The sequence below is a fragment of the Trachinotus anak genome, unplaced genomic scaffold (genome assembly GCF_046630095.1).
Source record: "Trachinotus anak isolate AG129_WGS33_773 ecotype Australia unplaced genomic scaffold, CSIRO_AGI_Tana_v1 ptg000002l, whole genome shotgun sequence".
NCBI lineage: Eukaryota > Metazoa > Chordata > Actinopteri > Carangiformes > Carangidae > Trachinotus > Trachinotus anak.
In genome coordinates this window covers 29,071,361-29,097,565 of record NW_027273853.1, presented here as the reverse complement: position 1 = coordinate 29,097,565, position 26,205 = coordinate 29,071,361, and the positions used below count along the sequence as shown (strand labels likewise).

General features: G+C 45.6%; 4 protein-coding genes and 2 long non-coding RNA genes across 17 annotated transcripts; 4 read left to right on the top strand and 2 right to left on the bottom strand.

Moving 5' to 3' along the window:
• The first annotated feature begins 508 nt into the window (after positions 1-508).
• On the top strand, positions 509-5,899 carry LOC139607934 (uncharacterized). Its single transcript, XM_071461297.1, has 11 exons — positions 509-719; positions 1,025-1,248; positions 1,597-1,654; positions 1,735-2,185; positions 3,169-3,266; positions 3,346-3,450; positions 3,724-3,799; positions 4,306-4,397; positions 4,819-4,937; positions 5,033-5,132; positions 5,560-5,899. The coding sequence occupies exons 2-11, from the start codon at positions 1,115-1,117 to the stop codon at positions 5,629-5,631; spliced, it is 1,305 nt and encodes a 434-aa protein (XP_071317398.1). The 5' UTR covers positions 509-719; positions 1,025-1,114; the 3' UTR covers positions 5,632-5,899.
• lyrm5b (LYR motif containing 5b) lies at positions 5,743-7,689 on the bottom strand. The gene is made up of 3 exons (XM_071461377.1): positions 7,328-7,689; positions 6,797-6,882; positions 5,743-6,198 (listed from the first exon to the last, which is right to left on the bottom strand). The coding sequence occupies exons 2-3, from the start codon at positions 6,839-6,841 to the stop codon at positions 5,992-5,994; spliced, it is 252 nt and encodes an 83-aa protein (XP_071317478.1). The 5' UTR covers positions 6,842-6,882; positions 7,328-7,689; the 3' UTR covers positions 5,743-5,991.
• On the top strand, positions 7,192-8,531 carry LOC139607984 (uncharacterized). Its single transcript, XR_011684930.1, has 3 exons — positions 7,192-7,335; positions 7,853-7,963; positions 8,083-8,531. It is a non-coding gene; the product is annotated as an uncharacterized lncRNA (long non-coding RNA).
• Positions 8,532-9,466: 935 nt separating this feature from the next.
• Positions 9,467-14,338, top strand: LOC139607992 (uncharacterized). Its single transcript, XR_011684933.1, has 3 exons — positions 9,467-9,539; positions 13,474-13,615; positions 14,214-14,338. It is a non-coding gene; the product is annotated as an uncharacterized lncRNA (long non-coding RNA).
• nedd1 (NEDD1 gamma-tubulin ring complex targeting factor) lies at positions 12,584-22,241 on the bottom strand. Of its 12 annotated transcripts, none has more exons than XM_071461220.1 (16): positions 21,884-22,241; positions 19,644-19,792; positions 18,912-19,006; positions 18,613-18,729; positions 18,393-18,533; positions 17,918-18,147; positions 17,189-17,390; positions 16,754-16,877; positions 16,496-16,651; positions 15,838-15,888; positions 15,673-15,762; positions 15,026-15,192; positions 14,548-14,740; positions 13,716-13,857; positions 13,501-13,567; positions 12,584-13,231 (listed from the first exon to the last, which is right to left on the bottom strand). In XM_071461220.1, exons 2-16 carry the CDS (start codon positions 19,777-19,779, stop codon positions 13,127-13,129), a joined length of 2,016 nt encoding a protein of 671 aa, XP_071317321.1. In that variant the 5' UTR covers positions 19,780-19,792; positions 21,884-22,241; the 3' UTR covers positions 12,584-13,126. The 12 variants fall into 12 exon arrangements, with proteins under 12 accessions (XP_071317321.1, XP_071317296.1, XP_071317330.1 ...); XM_071461195.1 differs by having other exon boundaries at positions 21,972-22,241; XM_071461229.1 differs by having other exon boundaries at positions 19,644-19,787; positions 21,972-22,241.
• A 1,185-nt stretch (positions 22,242-23,426) lies between these two features.
• On the top strand, positions 23,427-26,205 carry pclaf (PCNA clamp associated factor). The gene is made up of 4 exons (XM_071461365.1): positions 23,427-23,586; positions 24,587-24,670; positions 24,758-24,938; positions 26,020-26,205. Exons 1-4 carry the CDS (start codon positions 23,541-23,543, stop codon positions 26,060-26,062), a joined length of 354 nt encoding a protein of 117 aa, XP_071317466.1. The 5' UTR covers positions 23,427-23,540; the 3' UTR covers positions 26,063-26,205.

Here is a 26,205-nt window from a genome sequence, read left to right as displayed (position 1 = left end):
CAGCAGGTGTTAAAGTCTTAAAAAGAATTGAACTCAGTTCCTCAAAAAGGGGCATTAGACATTATTAAAATGTCTCATTTCATTTACATTTCATTTAAATGTTTCATATTCTACAACAACGTTGGTTCTAAATGGTTTTGTTTGTGATTTTAGCAACAGCAGATCTATGAGCTTAAATTAATTAGTAATTTTTAATTGGTTCATTCATCCATTCATTCATCCATTTACTTCTTATTTTCAGGTGCATGTTATGTTTAATGATTAATTAATTATAATAAAGCTGAAATAAGGCCTTTTTCAGCCAGGACCACTGACTCCAGCCTCCCGCGGCTTTTTATCTCGTAGAGCGTGAAAAAGATTAAATCACATTATATTCGGTATTAAATACTTTCTGTTGTGACTCTACAGAAACCGTATAAATCTGCACACATTAAAATGTCTGCTCACAGAGAACATGGTATTTTCATGTGGTTGTTATTTTGTTGTGTAGTTGTATTGTCCACACACACACACACACACACACACACACACTCAGCGTCGTCACTGGTGAAAATAAAAACCAAAACAGAAATATATAACCATCTGAGTGCTTCTCGGTACTTTTCGGTGCGACACCGGAAATTCCCGATCTTATTACGAAGCGACTTCCTGTTGTGACCGGCGGCTTCTCTCTCGCGGAGTGTCCGTGGAAGAGCCGAGAAAAAGCCCACATCGTTCAGGTAAAGTCAAGTTATATCGCTTTTGTAATGGTGTTGTCGCTGGCAGCAGCAAAGTTTAATTGATTTTATACGGATTTGTGGTCGGTTTGTCGGAACCGGAGCAGCTACATGTCAGTGCTAATGCAGCTAACGAGCTGCCGAGTTTCTGCTTGTCTGAGGAAACAGTTCGCGGGCTTATGTCCACGACACCTCATTATTACGGTCTGTATACGTGTCAGGTGTAATCCGAGCTCTGTGTGAGAGGTTTGATGTGTGGAAACCGTGAGTTAGCTCGGTACTCTTGTTCTTGAATCGATGTATTTCAGGTGAATGGTCTTCAGTACCTGGCGACATGAGACTGGCCCCGGGGCCGCTCTAGAGTTGGGGCCAGGTGTGTAACAGCGTCCCGGGGAGCCATGGACGAGCCGGTGGCCGCCAGCCCCTGCTCGTCTGAGCCGGACAGTCCCGGAGGTTTGAACCGAGGCTGCCTGCTCGACCCCGCCGACCTCCTGTACCACGACCTGCCCCTCATCGTCCCTGAAACACCCAGGTAACACGGCTGTGTGCGGGCCCCGCCCTCACCTGCACTGAGAACACGCAGACAGGTGGCAGGTGAAGTGTGTCAGGGTCAGAGTGGGGGGGTCCCTGGTTCTCCAGGCCTCTGAACTCTGCAGCTTTCTGCCCGAAGATCGTCCCTCATGTGGGGAGAGCGCTGTCCGACCACAGGTCCGGTGGCTGACCAGCCTCTTTTATCTTCCACTGTCCTGACGGGCTGCGGGACAATCGGTCCACACCGCTGTGCCACAGCTCCCGTCGTCTTTATGAAGTTTACACTGAATGAATGAGTGTGTTGCAGTGATCTGTTGCTCTCCTGTTTGACCCGGTGTGTTTGGTCCAGTCCACAGCTCAGCAAACGCAGGAGACGTGCTCGAACCGCAGAGGAACATTTCAGCCCCGTAAGTCACAGCGCTGCATCGCAGTAATGTCAGTGTGTGTGGGCCGGGCAGAGGGTGACTGCTGAGGTCTCTGTCCTCAGGTGGCGGTCGGGGGCTCGCCAGGACCAGATCGTCCCTCCGGCAGTGAACGAGGTTTCTCATGTAAATCCAAACGCAGGCGGCTGGCGGCAGCGATGGGAGAGCAGAGTGCCGGCTTTCTTCCCGCTTCATCTCTGAGGACGTTCCCTCTGGGCAGCTGGCTGGAGGCCCCGCTGTCAACTGCATCCTGCTCCTCCTCCTCCTCCTCCTCCTCCTCCTCCTCCTCCTACCTCACTCCAGTATCAGAAGAGGATGTGGAAGAAGTGGCTTCGACTGTGGCGGGCTCCACAGCAGAAGCCAGTCCTGCTTGTCTTAACCGGAGGAGGAGGCAAAGTCCGTCGACGGCTTCAGCTTCACCCTCACCGCCGCCACCGCCCCCCGGCTCTGACTCTCTGTCCTTCCTGACAGCAGAGGAGAGGAGATGGCTGAACGGGGAACAAGGAAACACAACAGGTCAGGACGCAGTTTCTTATTTTATTGTTCGATATTAGATATTTACACCTGTGTATTAACATCTCACTGGAAACACTTTTTACACCTGTACATCCTGTTTCCTTCACATTGTCACACCAAAGAGCTCATGGAGCTGAAGTTCAGTTACTTTAAAACACAAACATTGAAGCTCAGACATGAGACACACGTTGATCTGATTCAGTGTGACATCACTTCCTGAGGATCATTGTCTCTGATAAATAAACCTCCAGAGAAACGGAGGCTGCAGAACTGTGATAGACACATAATGATATGTTTTTTGATTAATTTAGAAAATGTTCTTAGTTACAGCTTCACAAAACCATGTTAATGCTTGTTTTTCTCATTATTAGCATTTTGTTTGTCAGGAAATAGTGAAAGTCGCCCTTTACAGTCTCCAAGGTGTCGACATCAGAAGTCGTGTTGTGTTTGACCAACAGCGCAAATTCTCACAACTCAGAGGCTGGAAACGAAAAAAGTTTGATTAATCACTCAGATCATAAATCAGTTATCAAAATAGTTGGAGCCAATATTTGAATCGTTTCAGCTCTGAAGCATTTTTGAATCGGTCCATTCATCCATTTCCATATGAGTCCAGGTTGTATTTTAAATAACTTCATTTCATTTCATTAATTCTATCAATAGAATTAAGAACTATAACATTTAAAAAATGTGCTGCCCCTTGTCCACACTGGCTTTCCATCATACTTTAATACTTGGCCGGTACAACGGAGAAACAGGTATTGAATTACCTTTTGTGTGTTATTAAAAGGTCGTTGCACTCTGCAGGAAGTCTGTTAATTTGTTATCATTACTATAATTTTATGAAGTAAATCATTGATCCAAAGCAGCTTCTTCAGGCTGAAACATTCACCAGCTGCCGTCTGAGCGGGAGGATCGATGGAAACGACTCCCCACAGCAATAGATTCAGTTCTTTCATGGTGATTTCTCGATTCTCCTGCAGCGGCGGCGGCAGAGGAGATCGTTATCAGTGACGATGAGGACGCTGTGGTTCGCTCTGCGCAGATGGAGGAAGACGAGGCGTTGGCCCGGAGCCTGCAGGTAGGAGGCTTCACCCGCGGAGTCAGACACAAACGTGTCACCTGACGGGAGACGTTCATGTTTATCTCTGTTCGCTCAGGCCCAGTTCGACCAAGAGGAGGCGGGGTCACACAGCAGACACCAGCACCACCATCATCATCATCATCAGCTTCACTACCATCTTCATCAGCAGAGCCACCACAGGGTGAGACAGGCCTTAAATCAGACTTTATCTGTGTTGTAATGTGTTTTATAGAACTGTGTGTGTATCAATCCCCTGTTTATACACACACACACACACACACACACACACACACACACACACACACACACACACACACACACACACCTTGTTTATTTCTTCAGAGAAATCTTTTTGTAGATGTGTTTTTTGTTACTCCAGCACAGATTGAATCTAAACACCAGAAACTGCTGCGTTCATGTGTAAGTGTTGACCACAGGGACTTGTTCTCTGCAGTATTATCCACACCTGGAGCCCAGCTGGATGTCTCAGGTGCTGGCTGCCGTCACTCCTCCGGCCGGCTTCCAAGACGGTACGATCACACACACACTGAGCGTCTTCTTTTAGCCGCTGTCATCGAGGCGTCCTGGTTTCCTGAGGGCAGGGACGACTCGTGATCCTTCAGATTTCAGGTCTGCTTGATTTGGCAATGCCTGTGGTTACCATGGTAACGGCAGGAGGTTGAATACTACAGTAAAGCGCTGACCCAGGACAACACATCCACATGTGGTGGCCTCTGCACCGTGAGCTGAGGTCAGAGGTCGAGCCTGACGATCCTTCAGCTTGTTCTCACAATAATTCACTCTGCAGCAACACCAACCTTTCTGTAATATCTGGAAATGATTTCTGGTGTTTCTGTAGCTTGTTCTGGTCATGTGACCCGGAGGTTCATCTCTTCATTCATGGTTCTGATGATGATGATGATTAGACCAGTAGCTGGTTTGTTAACGGAGCCAGTTCACGACCTTCATGATACTGGAACCAGAAAACCCCAGAAGAGCAGCTGGAGGGTTTAATGGTGCTGTCTTCTTATTTTAGATCTGATTGGTCAACGCAGAAGACGTGGGCGGGGCAGAAGGAGGAACGCCATGCCCAGCTTTTCAGAGGACCTTCAGGGGAACGACTACGAGGTGAGGAAGACGGCCGTCAGTCCCTCTGCCTCGTCCGAGTAAGGAGGAGACAGGAGACACGTCCACAGGCTTTTCATCCATTTTATGCATAATGAGCTTCCTCTCAGAGGAGGTCAGGCTCAGGGTCCCCCCCTCACTGTCTCCCCCTCAGTGTCTCCTCACTGTCTCCCCCTCAGTGTCTCCTCCTCACTGTCTCCCCCTCACTGTCTCCCCCTCAGTGTCTCCTCCTCACCGTCTCCTCCTCACTGTCCCCCCCTCAGTGACTCCTCACTGTCTCCTCCTTGGTGTCTCCCCCTCACTGCCCCCCCCCCTTGCCCCTCCCTCGCAGACAGGCTGTGTGTAACCATGACAACGCAGAGCTTTGATGTACATGATGCTCAGGAAGTCTCCTCCACAGACTTGTGTCCGTCTCGTCTTTCAGGCGCTGCTGGAGTTCGAGGAGCGTCAAGGCGCCGTCGTGTCCAAGAAGTTGACTCGGAGGGAAATCCAGAGGTTTCCCACCAAAACCTTCCATTCTGCCAGCGGCGCCGGGAACACGCAGTGAGTCCAGCAGCTGTTCTGACCTGGTCCTCAGTATCTCAGGCCTTTAATGAGGCTGAACCTCATTCAGACTGTCTCTGATGTTTGATTGGCAGGTGTCAGATCTGTTTCTGTGACTACACTGATGGGGAGAAGCTGAGGATGTTGCCGTGTTTCCATGACTACCACGTCCAGTGTATTGACAGATGGTTAAAGGTAACGGCTCAGACACCACACATTATGTTGTGCTCTAAACACACACACACACACACACACACAGGTTTTTCCTGGTCGCTGCTTCTTCAATGTAAGAATACGAAACAGTTAAAGGTAAAATGATGAACAGAGGAAATAATCTGCAGGTGACAATAATTATTCATGAGTTCATGTGAAGTTTAGAGCTGACGAGCAACAGAAAATCAATCAACTCTTTTGATAACTGATCATTTGATTCATTTTTCGAACACAATAACAAAGGTCCAGCCCCTGAGCTGTGAGGATTTTTACAGTTGATCAGTTGCGTCGATCACTGAGCTGCAGCTGCTCGTTATTGTTTCCACCAATCACCAAAGCTCCTTAATGGGATGAAACGTTTGTCACTGTTTGAATCCGTAACAACATTAATTGCTCGTCTCCCCGACAGGATAACACCACCTGTCCCATCTGCAGAGCTAACCTGGCCGACGGTGACTCCCTCGCCCCCCCGACCCTGTGACCTCTGACCCCTGCGCCTCTTTCAGGCAGTGTTTCTGCTGTTTTCTACCGGGAGCTGACGGGTTCGTGGTCTCTTCCTGCCAGTATTGAAGAAGGAGAACTCATCCACTCGTCTTTTTTTATGACTTTTATTTAAATGTTTTCTCTCAGAGCAGAATCAACTCGACAGGAATAAAACAATAAAACCTCCAAGCTGCTGCTCGTTGCTGTTCTGTCCTTTCAGTTTGGTTTTTAATGAGCCTGAAATAAATGTAAAGACGTTTTCCTTACATTGTGTGTGTGTTTTTCTGGAGGAGCTGACGGTTCATTAACACAGATGGTTACAGTGGCACCGACCGTCCTGAGTCTCTGCAGCACGTTTCTATTCCTCATAGTAGCGTTTCTTCAGCGCTCTGTACTTCCTCAGGTAGTAGAGCGCCTCCAGCTCTCTGGCCACGTACTCCCCACGAGCGATCATCTCCTTGATCTGCTCCGGGTCCTGGACTGACTTGTTTTTAGTAAACGCTGCTCTCAGTCGGTCTCTGAAGTAGTCGCCTCCTTTTGGGTACTCCCGGCCGAGGTAGAGGAGCTGAGGAGGAAGAGGAGGAGGGGAACATTTAGCTGCTGCTGGATTAGATATGAGCCGTTTCTTTTTTTATTTAGGTCAAAGAACAGTGAAATTAAAGATGCAGCAGCAACAGTTTGTTCCATCTGGTTAAAACAACAAACCATCTGAACAAAGTCCATGTGGTCGACATAAAACAGCTTCACCAGTGGATGGACACGCCCATCAGGTGTCAGAGGACACGCCCATCAGGTGTCAGTCAGAGGACATGACTGCAGGACACCTGAGACAGCCTGTCTCTCAGGTGTAAAGAGGTTGTTTTGATGATGATGTTTATGACTGAAACTTGTTTTTACAGTGAACTGACTCAGTCTCGTTTACACCTGTCCACCAGGTGTTCAGATAATATTTCACAAATTTAAAAATCAGACTGGTCTTGGTTCAAACTGAGCAATTCCACCTGACAAAAAAGTCAGGATTTAAAGCTGAGTTGTCTGTTTTCACCATTAAAGACTTTAAACTGTTAAATACGTTTCAATGTGTTTTCACCTGAGTTAAACCACCAACCAGGTGCTTCTGAAGAAATACTGATCAAATGCTGATCAGACAAGGAGACACTCACATTTTTATAGAGTCGAACCACTTCAGCCCTCAGAGGGTTCGCCATCAGCCCAGAGGGGTGGGGGCGAGCTGGGGGGGGGCAGTCAGCTGAAAAACAGGAGATGCTCGGTAAAGACTCCAAATAAAAAGTCAGGACGAGTTCATGTTTAATGTGTGAGTCACTTCTTTGACCTTTGACCCTCTCAAATCAACCCCAGGAGTCAGAACCGAGAGGATCTAAATGAATGATTGAACAGGTTTTTACGACTAACGCAGAAAAACGTTCATCGTGTGTGAGCAGGAAACATTTATGTGATTAAAACGATAAACTAGTGAAATGTGTATAACAACATATCATTTGTGAAACTTACACAGAATTCGATTTCAGGCTTTAATTCTAATGTATTTTTGACACAGAGGTTAAAGGTCATTTGAGATTTTTTAAAAAAAGAGCCGAACTGACAAAGACACGTCGGCTCTTCTCAAACGTTACGTAACGTTGCTGAGCGACGATGAAACGAACTGAATTAGAACTAATCCATGAAGCCGTTACCTGTCCAGGTGAGCTCCGCTGCTCCCGAACCTCCTCCGGAACAAAGTGCGCTCTGCTGGACTTGACTCAGCTAACGCAGCTAACGCAGCTTACGCAGCTAACGCAGCTTACGCAGCTAACGCAGCGAACGCAGCTAACGCAGCTAACTTCTAACAACGCTCACTTAAATCTGCAAAAACCGACAGAACTCCGGTTTGTCGGTTTCTTCCCGTGGTTTGGCGAAACCGCAGTGACGTCAGCACTTCTTATATGATGGATCGACGCGTTTTCGCGTTTTTTAATCTTTTAAACTCTTTAAAAACTCTTTAAAAACGTGCTCGGCTGTTTAAATAGCTGACAAGTAAACAACCAAAGAGTAGCAACCGTGCAGAAATAGAAATCCGCGGAGACGGAGCGGAAACGTCGGCTTTGCACATGCGCACAGATACTTGAAGAGCAACTTCCAAGTTTTGTGAATTAATTTTTGTGTTTGTGGAGATTCTGCTTTAAAAACATAACGTTATCGTTAATTTTTGTGTTTTACAGGCTCGACGGAATAACAGAGCTCCGGACACCGGCTCACGGGTTAGGATTTCCCGCACAGACCGGGTGGAGACCTCAACAAGCACCTGTCTCTGCTGGCTGTGGACCACACAGGTACAGTGACATGTAGATCAAATAACACAGCAGTGGGCAGATGTCTTCACTGTGAGACTGGACTGTTAGATTTGACAATGTATAATTGAATTAAAGCGATTTCCTGTTTGACTCTGCAGCCGCGCCGCCAGAGCCCCGCCCTTCAATAAAAACTCACTTCCGCGTTAGAGAAGCATCAAGGTGAGAGCCTGTTCTGCTCCAGGGGAGGGCGGTCTGCTGGACCTGCAGGGAGCACAACTCCATCCACACAGGTGGAGCCAAAGACAGAAGATCAGGCGCAAACGGCAGCGACAACAGTTGTGTGTTTATTAAGTGGAGAAGTCACAACAGTGTCAGCATTAATACAGACAGAAAACAACACAAAAGCACTCATGAATACACACAAACAGCGAGAGAGCCCTGGGCAGTGACCTGAACGCTAGAAATGTATTATCATCGTTGTAAAAGACACCAAACAGGACATTTCCTCAGTGAAGAGAAGAGTCAGCATCAGTGTTGTCTGCAATAAATGGTGAAATATCTCTGCAGAGTTTGGTGGTGTAGGCGCACTACAGGCGTGGAGTGTGTCTCTGGAGTGTGTCTCTGGTGTGTGTCTCTGGTGTGTGTCTCTGGAGTGTGTCTCTGGAGTGTGTCTCTGGAGTGTGTCTCTGGTGTGTGTCTCTGGAGTGTGTCTCTGGAGTGTGTCTCTGGTGTGTGTCTCTGGAGTGTGTCTCTGGTGTGTGTCTCTGGAGTGTGTCTCTGGAGTGTGTCTCTGGTGTGTGTCTCTGGAGTGTGTCTCTGGTGTGTGTCTCTGGAGTGTGTCTCTGGTGTGTGTCTCTGGAGTGTGTCTCTGGAGTGTGTCTCTGGTGTGTGTCTCTGGAGTGTGTCTCTGGTGTGTGTCTCTGGAGTGTGTCTCTGGAGTGTGTCTCTGGTGTGTGTCTCTGGAGTGTGTCTCTGGTGTGTGTCTCTGGAGTGTGTCTCTGGTGTGTGTCTCTGGAGTGTGTCTCTGGAGTGTGTCTCTGGTGTGTGTCTCTGGAGTGTGTCTCTGGTGTGTGTCTCTGGAGTGTGTCTCTGGAGTGTGTCTCTGGTGTGTGTCTCTGGAGTGTGTCTCTGGTGTGTGTCTCTGGTGTGTGTCTCTGGAGTGTGTCTCTGGTGTGTGTCTCTGGAGTGTGTCTCTGGTGTGTGTCTCTGGTGTGTGTCTCTGGAGTGTGTCTCTGGAGTGTGTCTCTGGTGTGTGTCTCTGGTGTGTGTCTCTGGAGTGTGTCTCTGGTGTGTGTCTCTGGAGTGTGTCTCTGGAGTGTGTCTCTGGTGTGTGTCTCTGGTGTGTGTCTCTGGTGTGTGTCTCTGGAGTGTGTCTCTGGTGTGTGTCTCTGGTGTGTGTCTCTGGAGTGTGTCTCTGGAGTGTGTCTCTGGTGTGTGTCTCTGGTGTGTGTCTCTGGTGTGTGTCTCTGGAGTGTGTCTCTGGAGTGTGTCTCTGGTGTGTGTCTCTGGAGTGTGTCTCTGGAGTGTGTCTCTGGAGTGTGTCTCTGGGAGCAGGTCACAGACACAAGATATTGATCCACGTGAGATTCCAACAGAAACGTCCTGCGGCTTCTCGGTAAGAACACATTTGTAAAGTACAAATGGTGTTTACTTCCTGTGTCATGGTGGCGTGATTGCTCACAACAACACAACAACACAATACGACACAACACAACAACACAACACAATACGACACAACAACACCACACAACACAACACAACACAACACAACACAACACCACACCACAACACAACACAACACAACAACACAACACAGCATGACACAACACAACACAGCATGACACAACACAACAACACACCACAACACAACACCACACCACACCACAACACCACCATAACACAACAACACCACAACACAACACCACACCACACCACTCCACACCACAACAACACAACACAATACGACACAACACAATATGACACAACAACACCACACAACACCACACCACACCACACCACAACACAACACAACACAACACAACACAACACAACAACACAACACAGCATGACACAACACAACACAATACGACACAACACAACAACACCACACCGCACCGCACCACAACACAACACCACACCACACCACACCACAACACAACACCACCACACCACACCACACCACAACACAACACCACCACACCGCACCACACCACAACACAACACCACCACACCACACCACACCACACCACAACACAACAACACAACACCACAACACCACCACACCACAACAACAACACAACACCACCACACCACACAACACAACACAACAACACAACACCACACCACACCACAACAACACAACAACACCACACCGCACCGCACCGCACCACACCACACCACACCACAACAACACCACAACACAACCACACCACACCGCAACACAACACCACCACACCACACCACAACACCACAACACAACAACACCACCACACCACACCACACCACAACAACACAACAACACCACACCGCACCGCACCACACCACACCACACCACACCACAACACAACACCACCACACCACACCACACCGCAACACAACACAACACCACCACACCACACCACACCACACCGCAACACAACGCAACACAACGCAACACAACACACCACAAAATACAGTTTGAATTTAACACAGGAACAATAATCGTATTATTAAGCAAAGAAATAAAAGTTTTTTTTCAGCTTTAACCTGTTAACGACGTCTGCAGCGATGAAACCGGGTGAAACCGGACCAGAACCACCGGAACCGACAGAGACGGGATCTGTGTTGCGAGATCTCGCGAGAGTGTGAGACAGTACATTTTCTCCTGAGGTCTCACAAATTGCATTTTAGTGTCAGGCTGTTCGGAGGGGACGTGGCTTGTGAAAAACGGATCCAGTATCTCTCTCGGTGCCAATGAGGAGAAGAGTCGGTCATGATCTGTGAATGGACTCCGGCCTGCAGCCGGTCTCCTGAAGAGGCCCGAGGTGGAGAAATAACACAGTTCCACGAAATAACTGTGAATGAACCGTTTCTCTTCTCCACTGTTTCTGGTGGTGCAACGACCACTGCTCGATACCTTTAAAGTTTGGGGCAGTTTGAACAATTCATCCTGGAATTAGAGCGAGTTGATTTTTCACAGTGAGATGTATTCGTCCCGGCAATTCAACGAAACTTTCATTACAAAAGCGTCACAAAGCTCTTAAAGAGGATCTAGTGAACTCTCCTGAGTTTTCCCTCCAGTGTGTTTAGATTTGTGCATGTAAATGTTCTACAGAACCACAAGGCTCAAAGTTCCCACTGAAGGCAGTAACCGTCCGGGCAAAACTCCAGTTTCTCATTTGTGTGAAACGCCTTGTTGGGAGTCCAAACCATGGATGTACTCTAACTTATAATACAGCCATGATCCAGACCCATGATCCAGACCTGGTCCAGACTTCACTTCCTGGACGTACTAACGTCAACACCTGGTGCTGCCCACCTGCAAGCGTGACACGCCCCCCACACACGCCACAGCCTATAAACAGCTCATAGACTGATACAGATCATAGACTGAATATGAAAACACAGTCAGGTACAGAAACAGTCTACGGCCACAGCTCATAACCACTGATAATCAAGAGTTTTCTTTAGTTGTGTAGCTTTAAAGACTCCGGGTTCTGAACCGCCGCTTTATTTGATCCAGGTTCCTCTGCTCCAACACTTCACTGAGCTCTTTAAGGAGGACTGTTTTAAGGAGGACTGCTTCAGTTAGAGCTTCATTTTCACAGCGTAGCAAAGATATAAAAGCTTTGTCAGTGTTGACATGCTATACATCGTTAGCTTAGGTAAATTATCCACAATTTTAACGCTGCGTTCATTTCTCAGTTGAGCACTAAAGTATAATTCGCTCAGATTTACCAGCATCATAAACCAGCAGGACAGGGAAGCCGTGTTAACTGCCCAGCTTTACACAGGAAGTGCTTTTTTTGAAGATTTTGCAGGTGGCGCTATCGAATTTTTTAGCAACATCCATGTGATGCTAAAGCCGAAGAAAAGATGATTTAAGATCTAAGAAAAACAATAAACGGAGCAATTTCAATCGAGTCCCAGAGTCCTAGACCCTGAAAGTAAAAGAAATGTTTCATGAATCTGTCAGTGGCTTTCAAACTGCTTTAAGGCTTTAAATCATCTTGGTTTTCCAAATCCACCTGTTGACATGTTTATATCATACATTTATCATACAGCAAATCCAGGCACATTTAAAATAACTAATATTCAAAGCGATAAACTTTACTCCATAATTCTGCTTTAACCAAACTCTTTGTGTTAAACTAAAACTTCACGTTCATTTTCAACTTGCTTTGAATCATTGATTTGGACAGAAATGATCTGATCACATCACAATATGATTATCATAAAATAAACTGAATTATAATCCAGCCCAAACTGGTTTTAAATTGCAGTATCATTTATTTAATCTAAGTTAAGGGATGAATGAACGTCATGGGTGGATGAGGTTCCACAGCAACACAAATATTCAAGGCCTTTGCAGATGAAATTTAAGATTTTTTCATAACTTTTAAGGCCTTGATTTTTAGTAAAGTGAATTCAGTGAAATTCAGTCCACCTGCAGAGAATATGTAGTGTTTGATACCTTTAATAACAATAAAGAAAAGAAACATGAGAATAAGACATTTTTATCTGCTGTTTCCTGTTTATATTGCAGCTTGTTAACAATTCAAAATATAATTTACAGAAACACAAAAAGCCCTTGTCTCATTTTAACATGAACCTTTTTATTCTTGAGACAAAATGTTTGTTCTTCTTAAAAACATGATACAGGCACAAAGATGTAAACCACTAAACCCCGTCCTCAGTCTCACAGGCTGTGAAATTATATATTTATACTTAAATTACAATAACAAAAGATTAATATTTTCATCATCAATATTCTGTCTCCATCTACAAAGCACAGACATCAGCTTCACTCTGGTCTGTGATGCTGGTGTTTCAGTCACAGCCGCCTGACGGCAGAGAGGCGTGATAAGGGGAGGAGGAAGACTGGAGCTCTCAGCAGGTAGCAGCTGCTGCTGTGATTGGCAGACAAACCCCTCCCCCACGATGAACCGTCTTTACAGTAACACAGTGTGGGAGGAGCTTCAGCTCAGGGTGCAGATCAGAGGGTCAGTAGTTGGTCCTCAGTCTGCGGTTCTCCTCTCTCAGCTTCTCGATCTCCTCCACCAGAGACTCGTTCACAGAGTGTTTCTCTATCAGACTGTGGATCTCGTTCTGAAACACGGCAGACAACAGGACGTCACACACTGAGGCTCAGACGAAACAAATCAGACAAGTTTATTGATCTATGATGTAACCTCAGATTCTGACCCAGGTTCAGCTTCATGATTTGTGATTTTCAGTTGAAAAAGCATCAAGATTAAAACTGAGTGTAAATTTTAAATCTTGCTCAACAGCATCAATGAAAGTGAAGATGATGATGATGATGAGGCGGCCATTTTAAATCTACTTGACAGAGATGACGTGACTGTGACGGGTCGTACCAGCTGGATGTAAAACTGTCGGACCATCTCCACCTGAAGGTTGACGATGTCTCTGTGACAGGCGTCCCTGGGGAGGAGGGAAAACATCAGGATCATGTGGTTCCTACACGTCTCTGTGAGGAGTTTCTCTTTCTTCAGTCATATTTATCATTTGCTTTTCATTTGGACCCTGAAACAATATCAGGCATATGTGGGGTCAAAGGTCAGGGACAGACCTGAAGTCCTCCAGGGTTTCATGGATCATGTTCTGGATGAAGTGGATCTGCAGGGAGGTGAGAGGAGCAGCTCCTCCCTGTCCAACCACGTCTGCGATGTTCTGGGAGAGAGAGGAGGAAACAGCTGCCGACAGAGCCGGACCTGGAGACAGAGACAGGACCATTAGGACCTGACCAGGGACACTGAAGGACCCCCCTCAAAATGTCTCAGACACTTTGTCTTTAAATTTTACAATACAGGGGAAGAGTTGTATTTGCTTCATATGGCACTCTGAGGCGACTCCAAACACCAGGTCAGACCTCTCTCTGAGTGCGGGTCTGAAGGAACCTGGTCCAACAGTTCAGTCCGGTTTCAAAGTCAAACACATGGAGCAGGAGACGTTAAATCAAACCTGTTCACTCACTGAAACTTGAGGCTTCATGCTTCACGTTTTTCATCTCATCTCCCATTAAAATCATCGCACACATGAGCAGAGAAAATGTGTTTTGTGTTTACAGGTTGAGCTCCAGATGTGCTGACAGTTCAACAGCTGTGTTGGTCTGAAACCTTTTCACTTCCTGCTGCTGACTCCTTGTTTTGTTTGGATACTTTATTCATTCATTAAAAAAATACTTCGTCCTCATCTCTGGGGATTTTTTTGAAACCAGAAACCATCCTGGATTTGTAACAGTTGAAGATCAGATTCATTAGATTCAGCTGTTTTTATAAGATTTGCTGCAGGTTAAAAACCTTTCTTACAGGTTTCATTACATAAGTGGACAACAGGTGTTAAAGATCATGTAGTGAACTTCACAGAAACAGTTCTGTTTACGTCCTGCACAGAGCACTGACCTTCTGCTGCAGCAGGTGGAGCTCCGTGGACAGGTGAGTCGTAGCTCAGCTGAGCTTGAATACCATTGGCTCTCCGGAGGCTGGGTTCTGGAGTGAAGAAGGGCGGGGCTGGCTGGCTGTGATTGGTCTGCTGTGATGATGTGGGTGTGGTCTGATCCTCCCCCTCCAGGCTGGAACTGCTGGTCTTGTCAGACTGTCGATGAAGATGTATTTTTGGTAGAAGGACATTTTAGCATCAGTAGTGAAACTGGCTCTTCAGCCTCTACAGTGATGATTTTTACATCATCAGATTAAATAAACCTTTAACATCTTCCTGCCCGGACTGTGCTCACAGTTTTCTTTTCTACACATTTAAATGTCACATTCTGCCTTTAACGACTTGTGTTAAACATATTCTTGATTTGAAATCAAAAGAAAAAATAAAGTAAAACAGTGTTAATGTACAAAGTCATGTGGTTCAGGGGTCAGAGGTCAGCACCTTCCTGGGGTCACATGCCGCAGCAGCTGCAGCAGTGATTGGCTCTTCTTCTTTGATCGGTGGGGGGGTCTGGAAGGCAGACAGCGGGCTGTAGCATCGACCTGCTGAGGCAACCAGGGGGGTTCCCAGGGGGGTCTTACGATGAGAGTTGGCACCTGAATGAGAGTCTGACACAGACACAGGAATCACTGAGACACAGTTACTGAGTCCATGGTGTTTACACACACTTAAATAAACAGGTTATTACAGATGATTCAACAACACATGAAGAAGAAAAGTGGTCTCTGAAATTGGGGCGGGGGTTAGTGACACCTGATTTCTCCAGGTAGATTTCTCCTGGAGAAAGATGGGGACAGGTGCAACACAAGAGGAAGCAGAGGAAGAAGGAGCAGCTGAGTGGGTGAAAGAGGAGATCATCATCAGGAGTGATGTGTTCTCATAGTTAAAATCATTCATACTAACACGAAGAAGCTTCTAGAAGTTTAAATTTAAAAAGTTGTAAAATTCAGACACTTGTCCTCACAGAGTTTGCACAGACACAGAGTGCGACCTTTGACTTGGTTCCTTTTTAGTGGAACTAGAACAAGTACGACTGCATATGTCTGCAAAAACCACCAGGGCAACCAGCAGAGTGAAGGACGCCTCACCTTCTCTGACCGGGGAGAAGATGTCCAGGCTGGCCCGGCCAATGACCTGCTGACCCTCCCCTTCTCTGGATAACATCTCCAAACTGGTTACTATGGAAACACAGCATCCAAGTTAGTCCAGAAGCAGCAGCATCATTCAAAATAACACTGGTCAGACTGTTGTACCGTGTGTTCTTCCAAACGGTGTGTCTCCAGTCGTCCCCTGTGTCCTCGAGTCTGGGACAGAGGGACAAGCTGAGGGTTACGTTGTGTTCAAGTGCTGAGCTCTAACAGACATTTATGGGTGAAACAGGTGAAAACATAAACTCCTTGGTGAAGTAATAAATGAAGCCTCCTTGGAAACATCACACTGAGATGCAGAGTGGACAAGTTCTCTGAGACTTGATCTTCTGAGATAAATATGTGTGAATTTGACATTATTCTGTTGATTTTCTGTGTAAAATGTCTTGCATTTTCTAGCTTTGGTTCAGAAGCTACAGTTTGGTTCAGGTTTTTTAGAATATGAATGTCAGTCAGCAGAAGCTGTTATTCACACACTCAGTGGCCTCCTCATTAGCTTCACCTGTGCAGTCTAATGCAGTTTACTCCAACAGCTCTGTCATGAACTCTTCCTTTATCAAGCTTATGGACTCCATTAGACTGACAGATGTTTCTAATGTTTCTATACAGAGCATTCAGAACATTCACTCTTCTCACATTTTGTTAAGTTGCAGGTTTAAATCATTTAAGTTTATTTTCTCCTCATCAGTCTACACTCAGCAGCTCGTCATGATTTTCAGAGGAGGGAAACTGAGAATAAAGTGTCTGCTGTTGGGACACTGACCCTCTCGAGCAGGAGAGAACACGTCCAAACTGTTTCGTCCAACACTGCTGAACTTCTCCACAGCAGGAGGCTGCTCTGTCCCCTGCTGACCTTCGGCCTCCCGGGACATCACCTCTGCACCAGCGCCCCCTGCTGGAGACAACGCTGACCATTTATCTGTGTGCATCAGGGTCATAATGTAGACTAACATCACAATTTACCATGAAGTGATGCCACGCAAGTGTGATTCAATACACTGTGACAATGACATAAACCGACCTGTACCCATCACCTGTCTGTGGGGGGCGGGGCCTGTGCTAGGGGTGGGGTCTGGCTGGTTGCCGGACACTTTGGTTGAGGATCTTTTAGTACTGGCCATCTTGGTGGAGCCCAGTTTACTTGACTGAGACAGAGACAGAGAAAGACAGAGAGAGAGAGACAGAGACAGAGACAGAGAGAGACAGAGACAGAGAGAGAGAGCGAGAGAGAGAGAGAGAGAGAGCCACGACTGAGTCATACTGAACTGAAATGTCCAACATTTATACACAATCATCAACATTATCTGACATCACCTGAACCAGAGAAAACCTTTCACAGAACTGGTGTCTGTGTATGAATGAGGTATAAACTGAGCCCATGTCACAGTATTCAGGTGTATCTCTCGTCTGTCTGCTCTGCTGATCGTCTCTGACTATGGACCGGGTCTGTTGGTACCTTGAGTCTGCTGGTGTTGCTCTGGAAGCGAAGGCAGGCGACTGAGGTCTTATGTGCCACAGTGATCCTGGTGGGGGCGCTGGAGTTCCTCAGGTCGTACTGGTAGATCTTCCCCTGAGTGGATCCGACCACCAGGCCGGTACCATCCAGAGTGAAGTCCACCGAGGTCAGAGGACTGTCCACCCGGATCGACCTCAGGACACTGCAGAGACACGGTGACGTATTTTATGTTCGATACTTGACAAAAATGCATCATGTTTCTTTATTATGCAGAACATAATAAAAACATGATTTTATGATTTTCTTTATTTGTGTTTCTGCATCTTTAATGTTTCACGTCAGATTGAATCTGTGTGTTTTCATTAGGTTGTTTTCAGTGAGTATATGAACGACTGTGTTACATGTTTGTTCAGAGACAGAATTTACTTAGAAGATGACTTTATTCTGTGATTACCACTTTAAATCACATGACCTGTTTAATGCTGCCTCCAGACACGTTTTAAACTAAAAATCTTCTGCTATGATAAATATTTTGTTTGACATGGTTTTCCCACATACAAAGTAGACTCACAGTCTGGATGTTCAGGACCAGGATCAGTCCAGGACTGGATTCCTGCATAAAACCTCAGTGCACATTATGGTCCCTCACCCCCTCTGCCTGAGTCAGACTGAGAGTCACATATATAAATCTTTAAGTGTCACCCTGTGTGTTATAAAATTCAGTCTTACATCTTGCTGGCGGTGTCGTAGCAGACGATCTTCTTGTCCAGGCCGACGCTGACCACCAGCAGTTCGCTGGCCGGGGAGAAGGCCAGGCCGGAGCCCGGGGCCTTGTGGGCACTGTCAAAAACATGGAGCTCTTTCTGGGTGTTGGAGTCCCACAGGACCACAGTGCCGCTGTCAGAGACGCTGCCCAGCAGGGAGCGCTTCAGCATGGACAGCCTCAGGTCGTGGATGGGCTGAAGATAAAACAGGGGAGAGCTTCTGTTAGGCGTCACAGCAAAACTGACAACAACAGGAAAACGTGTGTTTCACAGGAATGACAAACATCAGCCTGTGATTCCTTTGAGGAAATTTGTTCCAGCTTAGAATCATGGGCCCTGAATCTTGCTGGTTTGCAGATTTTTAAATGTTTCATACCAGAGGAAACTGAACATCTGAAGGTGGAATAAGAATATTTCTAACAAACAGCAGAGCATCTGACCTGGTTGCTGCCGTGGCCGAAGGCTTTGCTGGACAGGTTGGTGGTCAGACTGTGGAGGACCAGATCTCCGCTGGTGGAACCGGAGGCGATGCAGCTGTCGTTGGCGTTGAAGGACACGCAGGTCACCTCTTCTTTATGATCCTGAGAAACGAGACAAGGGAGACACTGGTGACCTCGAGTTCCACCTCAAAACTTAATGTGATGCTGTGTCAAGTCTTACTTTGAGGGAGCGGTGCAGCCTCTTGGTCTTCAGGTCCCAGATGTGAACACAGTGATCCAGACCTCCACTGACCAGAAACTGAGACGATGAACTGAGACACACACGCGTCTGCTTTTTCTGAACGGACAGTTACAAAGAACAGTCATTAGTCATCAACCATCAATATCTATGAGCTCAGACAACTCTATGACATCATACAGTCACCTTTAGGTCAGAACAGCTGTACTGACTGAACAGGTGGAACCTAATAAAGAGAACTCTGAGTGGATAATATAATGGTGATAAAAGTGTGCACTCACCCCATCGGCCAGTTCCACAACTGGAGCTGGAGACGACTTGAGGCTGGAGACCACCAGTTTGTCTCCACTGGTGCTGGCGCTGACCAGGTAATGGTCTGAAACAACTGGTTAAGGCTGGTTACTCATTAACTCAACTGTCACTGATTTATACAACCTGTGTGTCTATTCTCTGTTCTTCTTTATTACTACATGTGAATAAACAACAGAGCTTTTGTTTGGCTTCACAACATCTGGATCAGATGTTCAGAGGGCTGTTATGATCAACATTTTCAGAAGCTCCAATAAGCTTCTGTTATTTTGCGTGAAGAATGCAGTCGATAGTTTAATGGAGACACAAACTGTGTCAGTGTGTGATGGAGCAGATAATAACAACCTGTGAACTGCTCTTGAATCAGTTGATAAACTCAGACATAACACTAATCATCATTTGGTTCCAGCTTCTCAAGTGTGAGTATTTACTACATTGCTTTGTTAAAAATGGTAATAAACTGAACATCTTTAGCATGTAATAGACCAAACAATCAACTAAATATCATCAGATTACTCAGTTATGAAAATAATCAGAATATTTTATACATATGTGATTTATATACCAATATGTAAATCAACCTACTGATTGATTTTCAGTTCAAGGTATTTAGTATTTTTGTGTTATGCCACTGGATCTTATTATTGAGCTGATAAAAACACATGAACAACTCCATCTTTTTATCTGTGCACCCCTCAGGATACTGTTGGAGCTCCAGCAGGCCTGTGCAACAGGGTGGCTGGTGCTGTGGGGGTTAAACTGCTCCAGCGGCGCCATGGAAACCGCATCCCAGATCTTCACACAGTCTCCTGTCGACACCAGGCGGGTCACCTCCTCCATGACAACACCTTTTCTTTTCATGCATGATATTAAAGTCATTATTTTTTATCCTTAGACAAAACAATATATAATAATACATCGGAGCGGGCTGTGGGAAGTTATAACTATTATCTGCTATTTAACAGATAAAACAATTAATCAAGACAATGATCTGCAGACTAATCAATAATGAAACTGTGACATTTTGAATTCTGGTCTATTTCTGCTTCCAGAAAGTTTTTTATATTGAAAGATATTTTCACCAGTGAAGATGTTGAAAGAACTGGTTTCAGGCTTTTTATTTTCTGTTGATATCTAACAGTGAGAGATCAGTTACTGTCAGTTAAAACTGTCCCAGGGTTTCTTCAGGGTCACCAAAGTTAAACTTCAACTAAGACTTTTAAAGACATTTGAATATCACAGAGTGTAATTTAATACCTGTTTATATACTGAACAAAGTATGGATGAGATGATGCACTGCTTAAATTTTAATGTTTTGTCTTTTATAAACTTATCATATGTTTATTTGTAAAATATGATCATGAAACATGACTAGTAAGTATATATGTCCATCAAATAACTGTAGTGGAGTAAGAAATATGAAGAAGCAGAAAATGAAAATACTCCAGTGATGTACAAGTGCCTCAGATTTGTAGCTCAGCACTTCAGTAAATGTACATAGTTACTGTGCTGCACACACACAACACACACAACACACACACAGCATCTCCACAACACACACAACACACACACAACACCCCCACAGCACACACACAACACCCCCACAGCACCTCCACAACACACACAACACCCCCACAACACCCCCACAGCACCTCCACAACACACACAACACCCCCACAACACCCCCACAGCACCTCCACAACACACACAACACCCCCAACACCTCCACAACACACACACAACACACACAACACCCCCACAGCACACACACAACACCCCCACAGCACCTCCACAACACACACAACACCCCCAACACCTCCACAACACACACACAACACACACAACACCCCCACAACACCCCCACAGCACCTCCACAACACACACAACACCCCCAACACCTCCACAACACACACACAACACACACAACACCCCCACAGCACACACACAACACCCCCACAGCACCTCCACAACACACACAACACCCCCAACACCTCCACAACACACACACACACAACACCCCCACAGCACCTCCACAACACACACAGCACCTCCACAACACACACAACACCTCCACAACACACACACAACACACACAACACCCCCACAGCACACACAACACCTCCACAGCACACACACAACACCCCCACAGCACCTCCACAACACACACAGCACCTCCACAACACACACAACACCTCCACAACACACACACAACACACACAACACCCCCACAGCACACACAACACCTCCACAACACACACACAACACACACAACACCTCCACAGCACACACACAACACCCCCACAGCACACACACAACACCTCCACAGCACACCTGCCCCCCCTCAGCACCCCTGCCCCCCCTCATGTCTGCCCCCCCTCAGCACCCCTGCCCCCCCTCATGTCTGCCCCCCCTCAGCACCCCTGCCCCCCCTCATGTCTGACCCCCCCTCAGCACCCCTGCCCCCCCCATGTCTGCCCCCCCTCAGCACCCCTGCCCCCCCCATGTCTGACCCCCGCCGAGCTCCGCTCCCTGTTGCGTGTTTGTTACCTTTAGCTGAAGTTAGTTGTTTGGGTAAAAGCTCTGTGAAGGTGAAACATGGCCGGGCTCGTATAAAGAGCAGACAGCGGAGGATGAATTAACTGAAGAACAACTAATTAATCCGAGGCTCAGGATGAGTTTCACTGAACCCACTCAGGTGCAGTGGTGGACAGTAACGGAGTACATTTTGACCGGTAGTATTTGTACTCTTACTCAAGTACTGGGGTCGAGTACTCTGTCCATCTCTGCTCAGGTGTGGTACTGGACGTTTTCCACAGTTTTTCCTGAAACCGCTTTTAAAAACCGCGTTATGAGTAACCTGCTGCCTCCAGACCGGAAAAACACTCAGGACCTTTGTAAATGAAGTTTGAGACATTTTAAGAGTTTTACAGGTTTTTTAACCGACCTGCAGACGTCTCCTGGGTGTTTTTGGTAAAGTGAAGATTAAACTGGATGAACTTTCAAAGTGCTGACATCTACCGAGGTTAACTCACCGGCGCCAGCGTCCGTTAACGGCGGCTAACAGTCAACGCTAGCTCCGACAGGAGACTCCGGGTTCAGAAGTTACCGAACCGACACGACGGACACGTTAACCCACAGAAAACAAACGGTAACCTCCAGTAACCGATCACGGTTACAGCCTCTCCGTAAACCGAGTCACACTCACCCCGACGGGTTTCTGAAGTTGTTGAAGCTGTTTTGTTTCTGATCCGCCTGCAGCCGAGAAACCGCCACTACGGAAAAACCCGAGGCACAAAAAGGAGAAACTTTATTGCGCAGCACAAATGTGTCCTTACAAAGTTTAGGTAGTTTTACTTTACCGGAGTATTTAGTTTTTGTTCAACTTTATACTTCTACTGCACATTTCTAAGGGAAATATTGTACTGCTCCATATATACCTGACAGCTGTTACCACTGTTTGCACCAAGGGAGCAGCGCTCAAATTTCGTTGTACTATGTATAATGACAATAAAGGCGATTCTGATTCTGATTCTGATTCTGATTCTGATTCTGATTCTGATTCTGATGAAACTACCCGACAGTGAATACAAATAACAGTATCTAAGTATAATCAGGAAACTATTGAAAGTGTCCAGTGAGTGTTACACTATTATATATTACATGATTAGATTATTATAAAAGGTATTTTACTGTTGATGTTGCTGCCAATTTATAACTATTCTATCTTGGGCTGCACCCAGTAATTATTTTCATTATGGATTATCTGCTGATTATTATCCTAATTACTTAATTGATCGTTTTAAACAGGAAATAGTGAGAAGTGATATCACAATTACCCAGAGCCTAAAGTGACACCTTCAGGTTTGTTTTGTCCAAACTTCAAAATGATCAAAAATAAAATGATCAAAAATTATTGTTATTTTAATTATTGTAATTATTGTTAACTACTTTAATCAATAACAAAACATACTTTTGCGAGCTCTTCATACGATTTGTGAGCAATTAAATTCGCCTGAAAGCCCTGGGTTTACTCTGTGTACATAGTTTGAGTAATTGAACATTGACTATGGAATATCAACCATGTCAGGTCCTCCATCCTCTGTCGTTCTTAGTTTTAGACCTGAACTGTTTCAGTTTATGTTGTGAGGCTTTAGCCAAAAATTGTTTTCATTATCAATACATATGACAAGTATTTTCTTTAATCATCAATGTTCGGGATATAAATGTTAGAAAATAGTGAAACCGCATATTATCATTCCCTGGAGTCCATGCTAACGTGTTCTAGTTTCTTTTTGTCTGACCAGTGTTCATTGTGTGCTTACATATACTTACATGACTTATTTATATTGTTTAGATACAGTCTTTGGTGCTTACGCCTGTTTACAGTGTAGCTTGACGCGCTGTTGTAGTTACACCAGCCCCCGGAGGAGGGCAGCGTTGTGCCATCGCAGTGTCTCGGCTGCCAGAACAAAAGCACCAGAAGAAGAAATCTCCCGCCCCATCCGCTGCGCTTTTTAAACCAAGGCGGGACACACGTCTTCGTTCACTTCGGTCAGTGTGTTTGGTGCTGAAAGATCATAAGCTTACAGCTAATCGCTAAAATGGTGCGGACTAAAGCCGACAGTGTTCCCGGATCGTACAGAAAAGGTACAGTTACAAATTACAGACACTTATTATGAATTCAGCGACAAATAGCAAATTAGCGCAGTAATGCGGTCGTTGTGTAATGCAGTCTGGCGCGCTGGGGGCGCGCTGGGGGCGCGCTCTAAAAAGCCAAACAATGCGACATCATTGTTCGAACAATTCTTTAACAGTTTGGTCCCGCGTTTTCTAAACTAACACAAGTATTAGCGTGTGAGTATAGCAGGCACTAGTTAATCAGTTAAATCCGCTGTCAGTCGCTCCAATAACAGCCTCCCGCCAATACGAGGCTGCGCTTAGCGGCGCCGTCGGTTCCTCCTGAGCTGCATTCTCTACACAAACTACACAAACTACAAAACACGAATTCGCGTCGTGTTGTTACCTAAAAGTGGTCGCTGTAGTTCGATGCTCCGGCCCTTCTGACACGGTGACATTATGTTTGTCTTCCCGACAGCAGGGTCTTGCTTTCTGCAAACTGGCGCCAGTTTTGAGCGCCTCAGTGCGGCTTTATGCGGACGTCTCACCAATCCCCACTGAAATGTTACATAATTGAATGTTATCTTGCTTATCGTCGAAATACACGTATGACAGAACATAAATAGAGTATTTTATCAACCCACATGGTCTCTTGGTAAATTCGGCATACATCTGGTCCGTGGTTCAGCCCTCAAATGAATAAAGACTGACATTTTAAAGCTTCCTTCATCTATCATTTTAAATGTCCAGTTATTGCGACAGAGCATACATGCAGACACTGGAGCTCATTTCACATTGCAGCTTCATTTAGTTTCTCAACAACATCTGTTAAAGGCTCAGGTAACTCACTGTTGTAACGTTATATCAAACTGAACTCTGCCTTTCTCTCAGGTGCCATGACGAGTTATCTCACTGGTTCAGTCACTGTTTCTGACACAGCTGTCCCACGTCCACTTTCTTTTCTGTGATGTTTTGTTACACATCCAGTCATCGGTGTTATATTTATCTATTCATATTTTTTGATTTGCAGCTGTTGCAGCTTCTGCTCCCCGGAAGTCTCTGGGCTCCAGTTCAGCCAACTCCGCCTCCTGCAGCAGCCAGTCCTCCACACCTGGTCAGTCCAAAGACATGTTACACTCACTCAGTCCACTGCTCATTACACGCTAAAGCTGAGGTTATGGTGTTATTTTTTAATTCACAGCCAAGAACAAATATGCCGGTGGTAACCCGGTTTGTCCTCGTCCCACTCCGACCTGGCAGAAAGGCATCGGGGATTTCTTCGGTGGTCCCCCCAGGAAGCCTGAGAAGGAAAACCAGAGACCCCAGGAGGTTGAGGATGATGAAGAGGCTGGAGGCAGTGGGATGTCAAAGTCCAGCAGGAAGTATGTTAGCCCCCTGCATTACGTATCAGGCCATGTTGTTTAAACCTTTACATGCAGATTAACTGCAGCTGGACTTCAGCCTGGAGGTTTTGACCTCCACGTCTGGTCCTGGAATAGTCGGTTGTGACTCAAATTTAGACACTTGAGGGCTGAGATTTCTTTTGCTGACCAGGTAAACCCGTTGAACAGACATGAATTCAAATTAGTGCATCACTAAAATCAGGAGCCTCATTCGTTTGTAGCAGAGGAAGCAGCTGCTTCTTTACAACGGCTCTGAGAGCTCAACACTGGAGCTTACAGCAAATGAAGAAAACCTCTTCATCATTTAGAACAAATCCTACTCTTTCTAACTCATTTCCTCTAATCTGGGTGATGCAGTGTTTCTGTATTTGTTTTTTGTTTAGTTTTTTTTCCGTCTGATTTTGCAGACTTTTTTCTAAATGCTGAACTTACAGTGGCCCTGAAGCTCAACACACTGCAGCTTAAGAAAGCACATTTAAACAGACAAAACAAATAATTTCAGAAAACATCCTCATCACTTTGACATCACATGTGCTGCAAATACTCACAACGAAGGGGAAATGTTTCCAGGGGACACAAAAAAGTGATGAACCCAGCTGGGACTCATTTACATGGATGTGATATTGTAATTATATGTCTACAATATGTAATGATATATTATATATCATTACATATTGTTGTTATATATATATATATATATATATATAATATGTATGTGTGTTTAACTTTAAAAGTCACAAGTCACTGAACAACAAAGGCGTCCCAGACAGGTTCATCACTTTTATGTGTCCCCTGGAAACACTTCCCTTGTTTTGTATTTGCAGCACATTTGATATCAAATTGATAAAGATGTTTTCTGAAGGAGTTTGTGTTTTGTCTGTTTGCCTGTTTCCTTAGGTTGCAGAGCATTAAGCTCTCAGGGCCACTGAATGAACCAGATCCTCATCAGATTAACATGTTTGTAAAAAAAAAAAAAAATCTGGAATTTCTTAGTTCACCACAAAGACTAATGTCTGTTGACCAAAGTGTGTGTGTGTCTGTGTGTGTCTGTGTGTTGCAGGTCCAGACCGCTGCCTGCTGAGGATGAGGAGGATGATGATTGAAGATGATGAATGGCTCTGTTTCTGACTGTTGGTTCTGTTTGCTGCCTTCACTCATGCTCAGTGGCATTTTAATGTACATCTGTATATAATTTCTGCAGAATTCACTTTGTATAGCTCATTAAACTTCGTTTTTATGTTTTTAA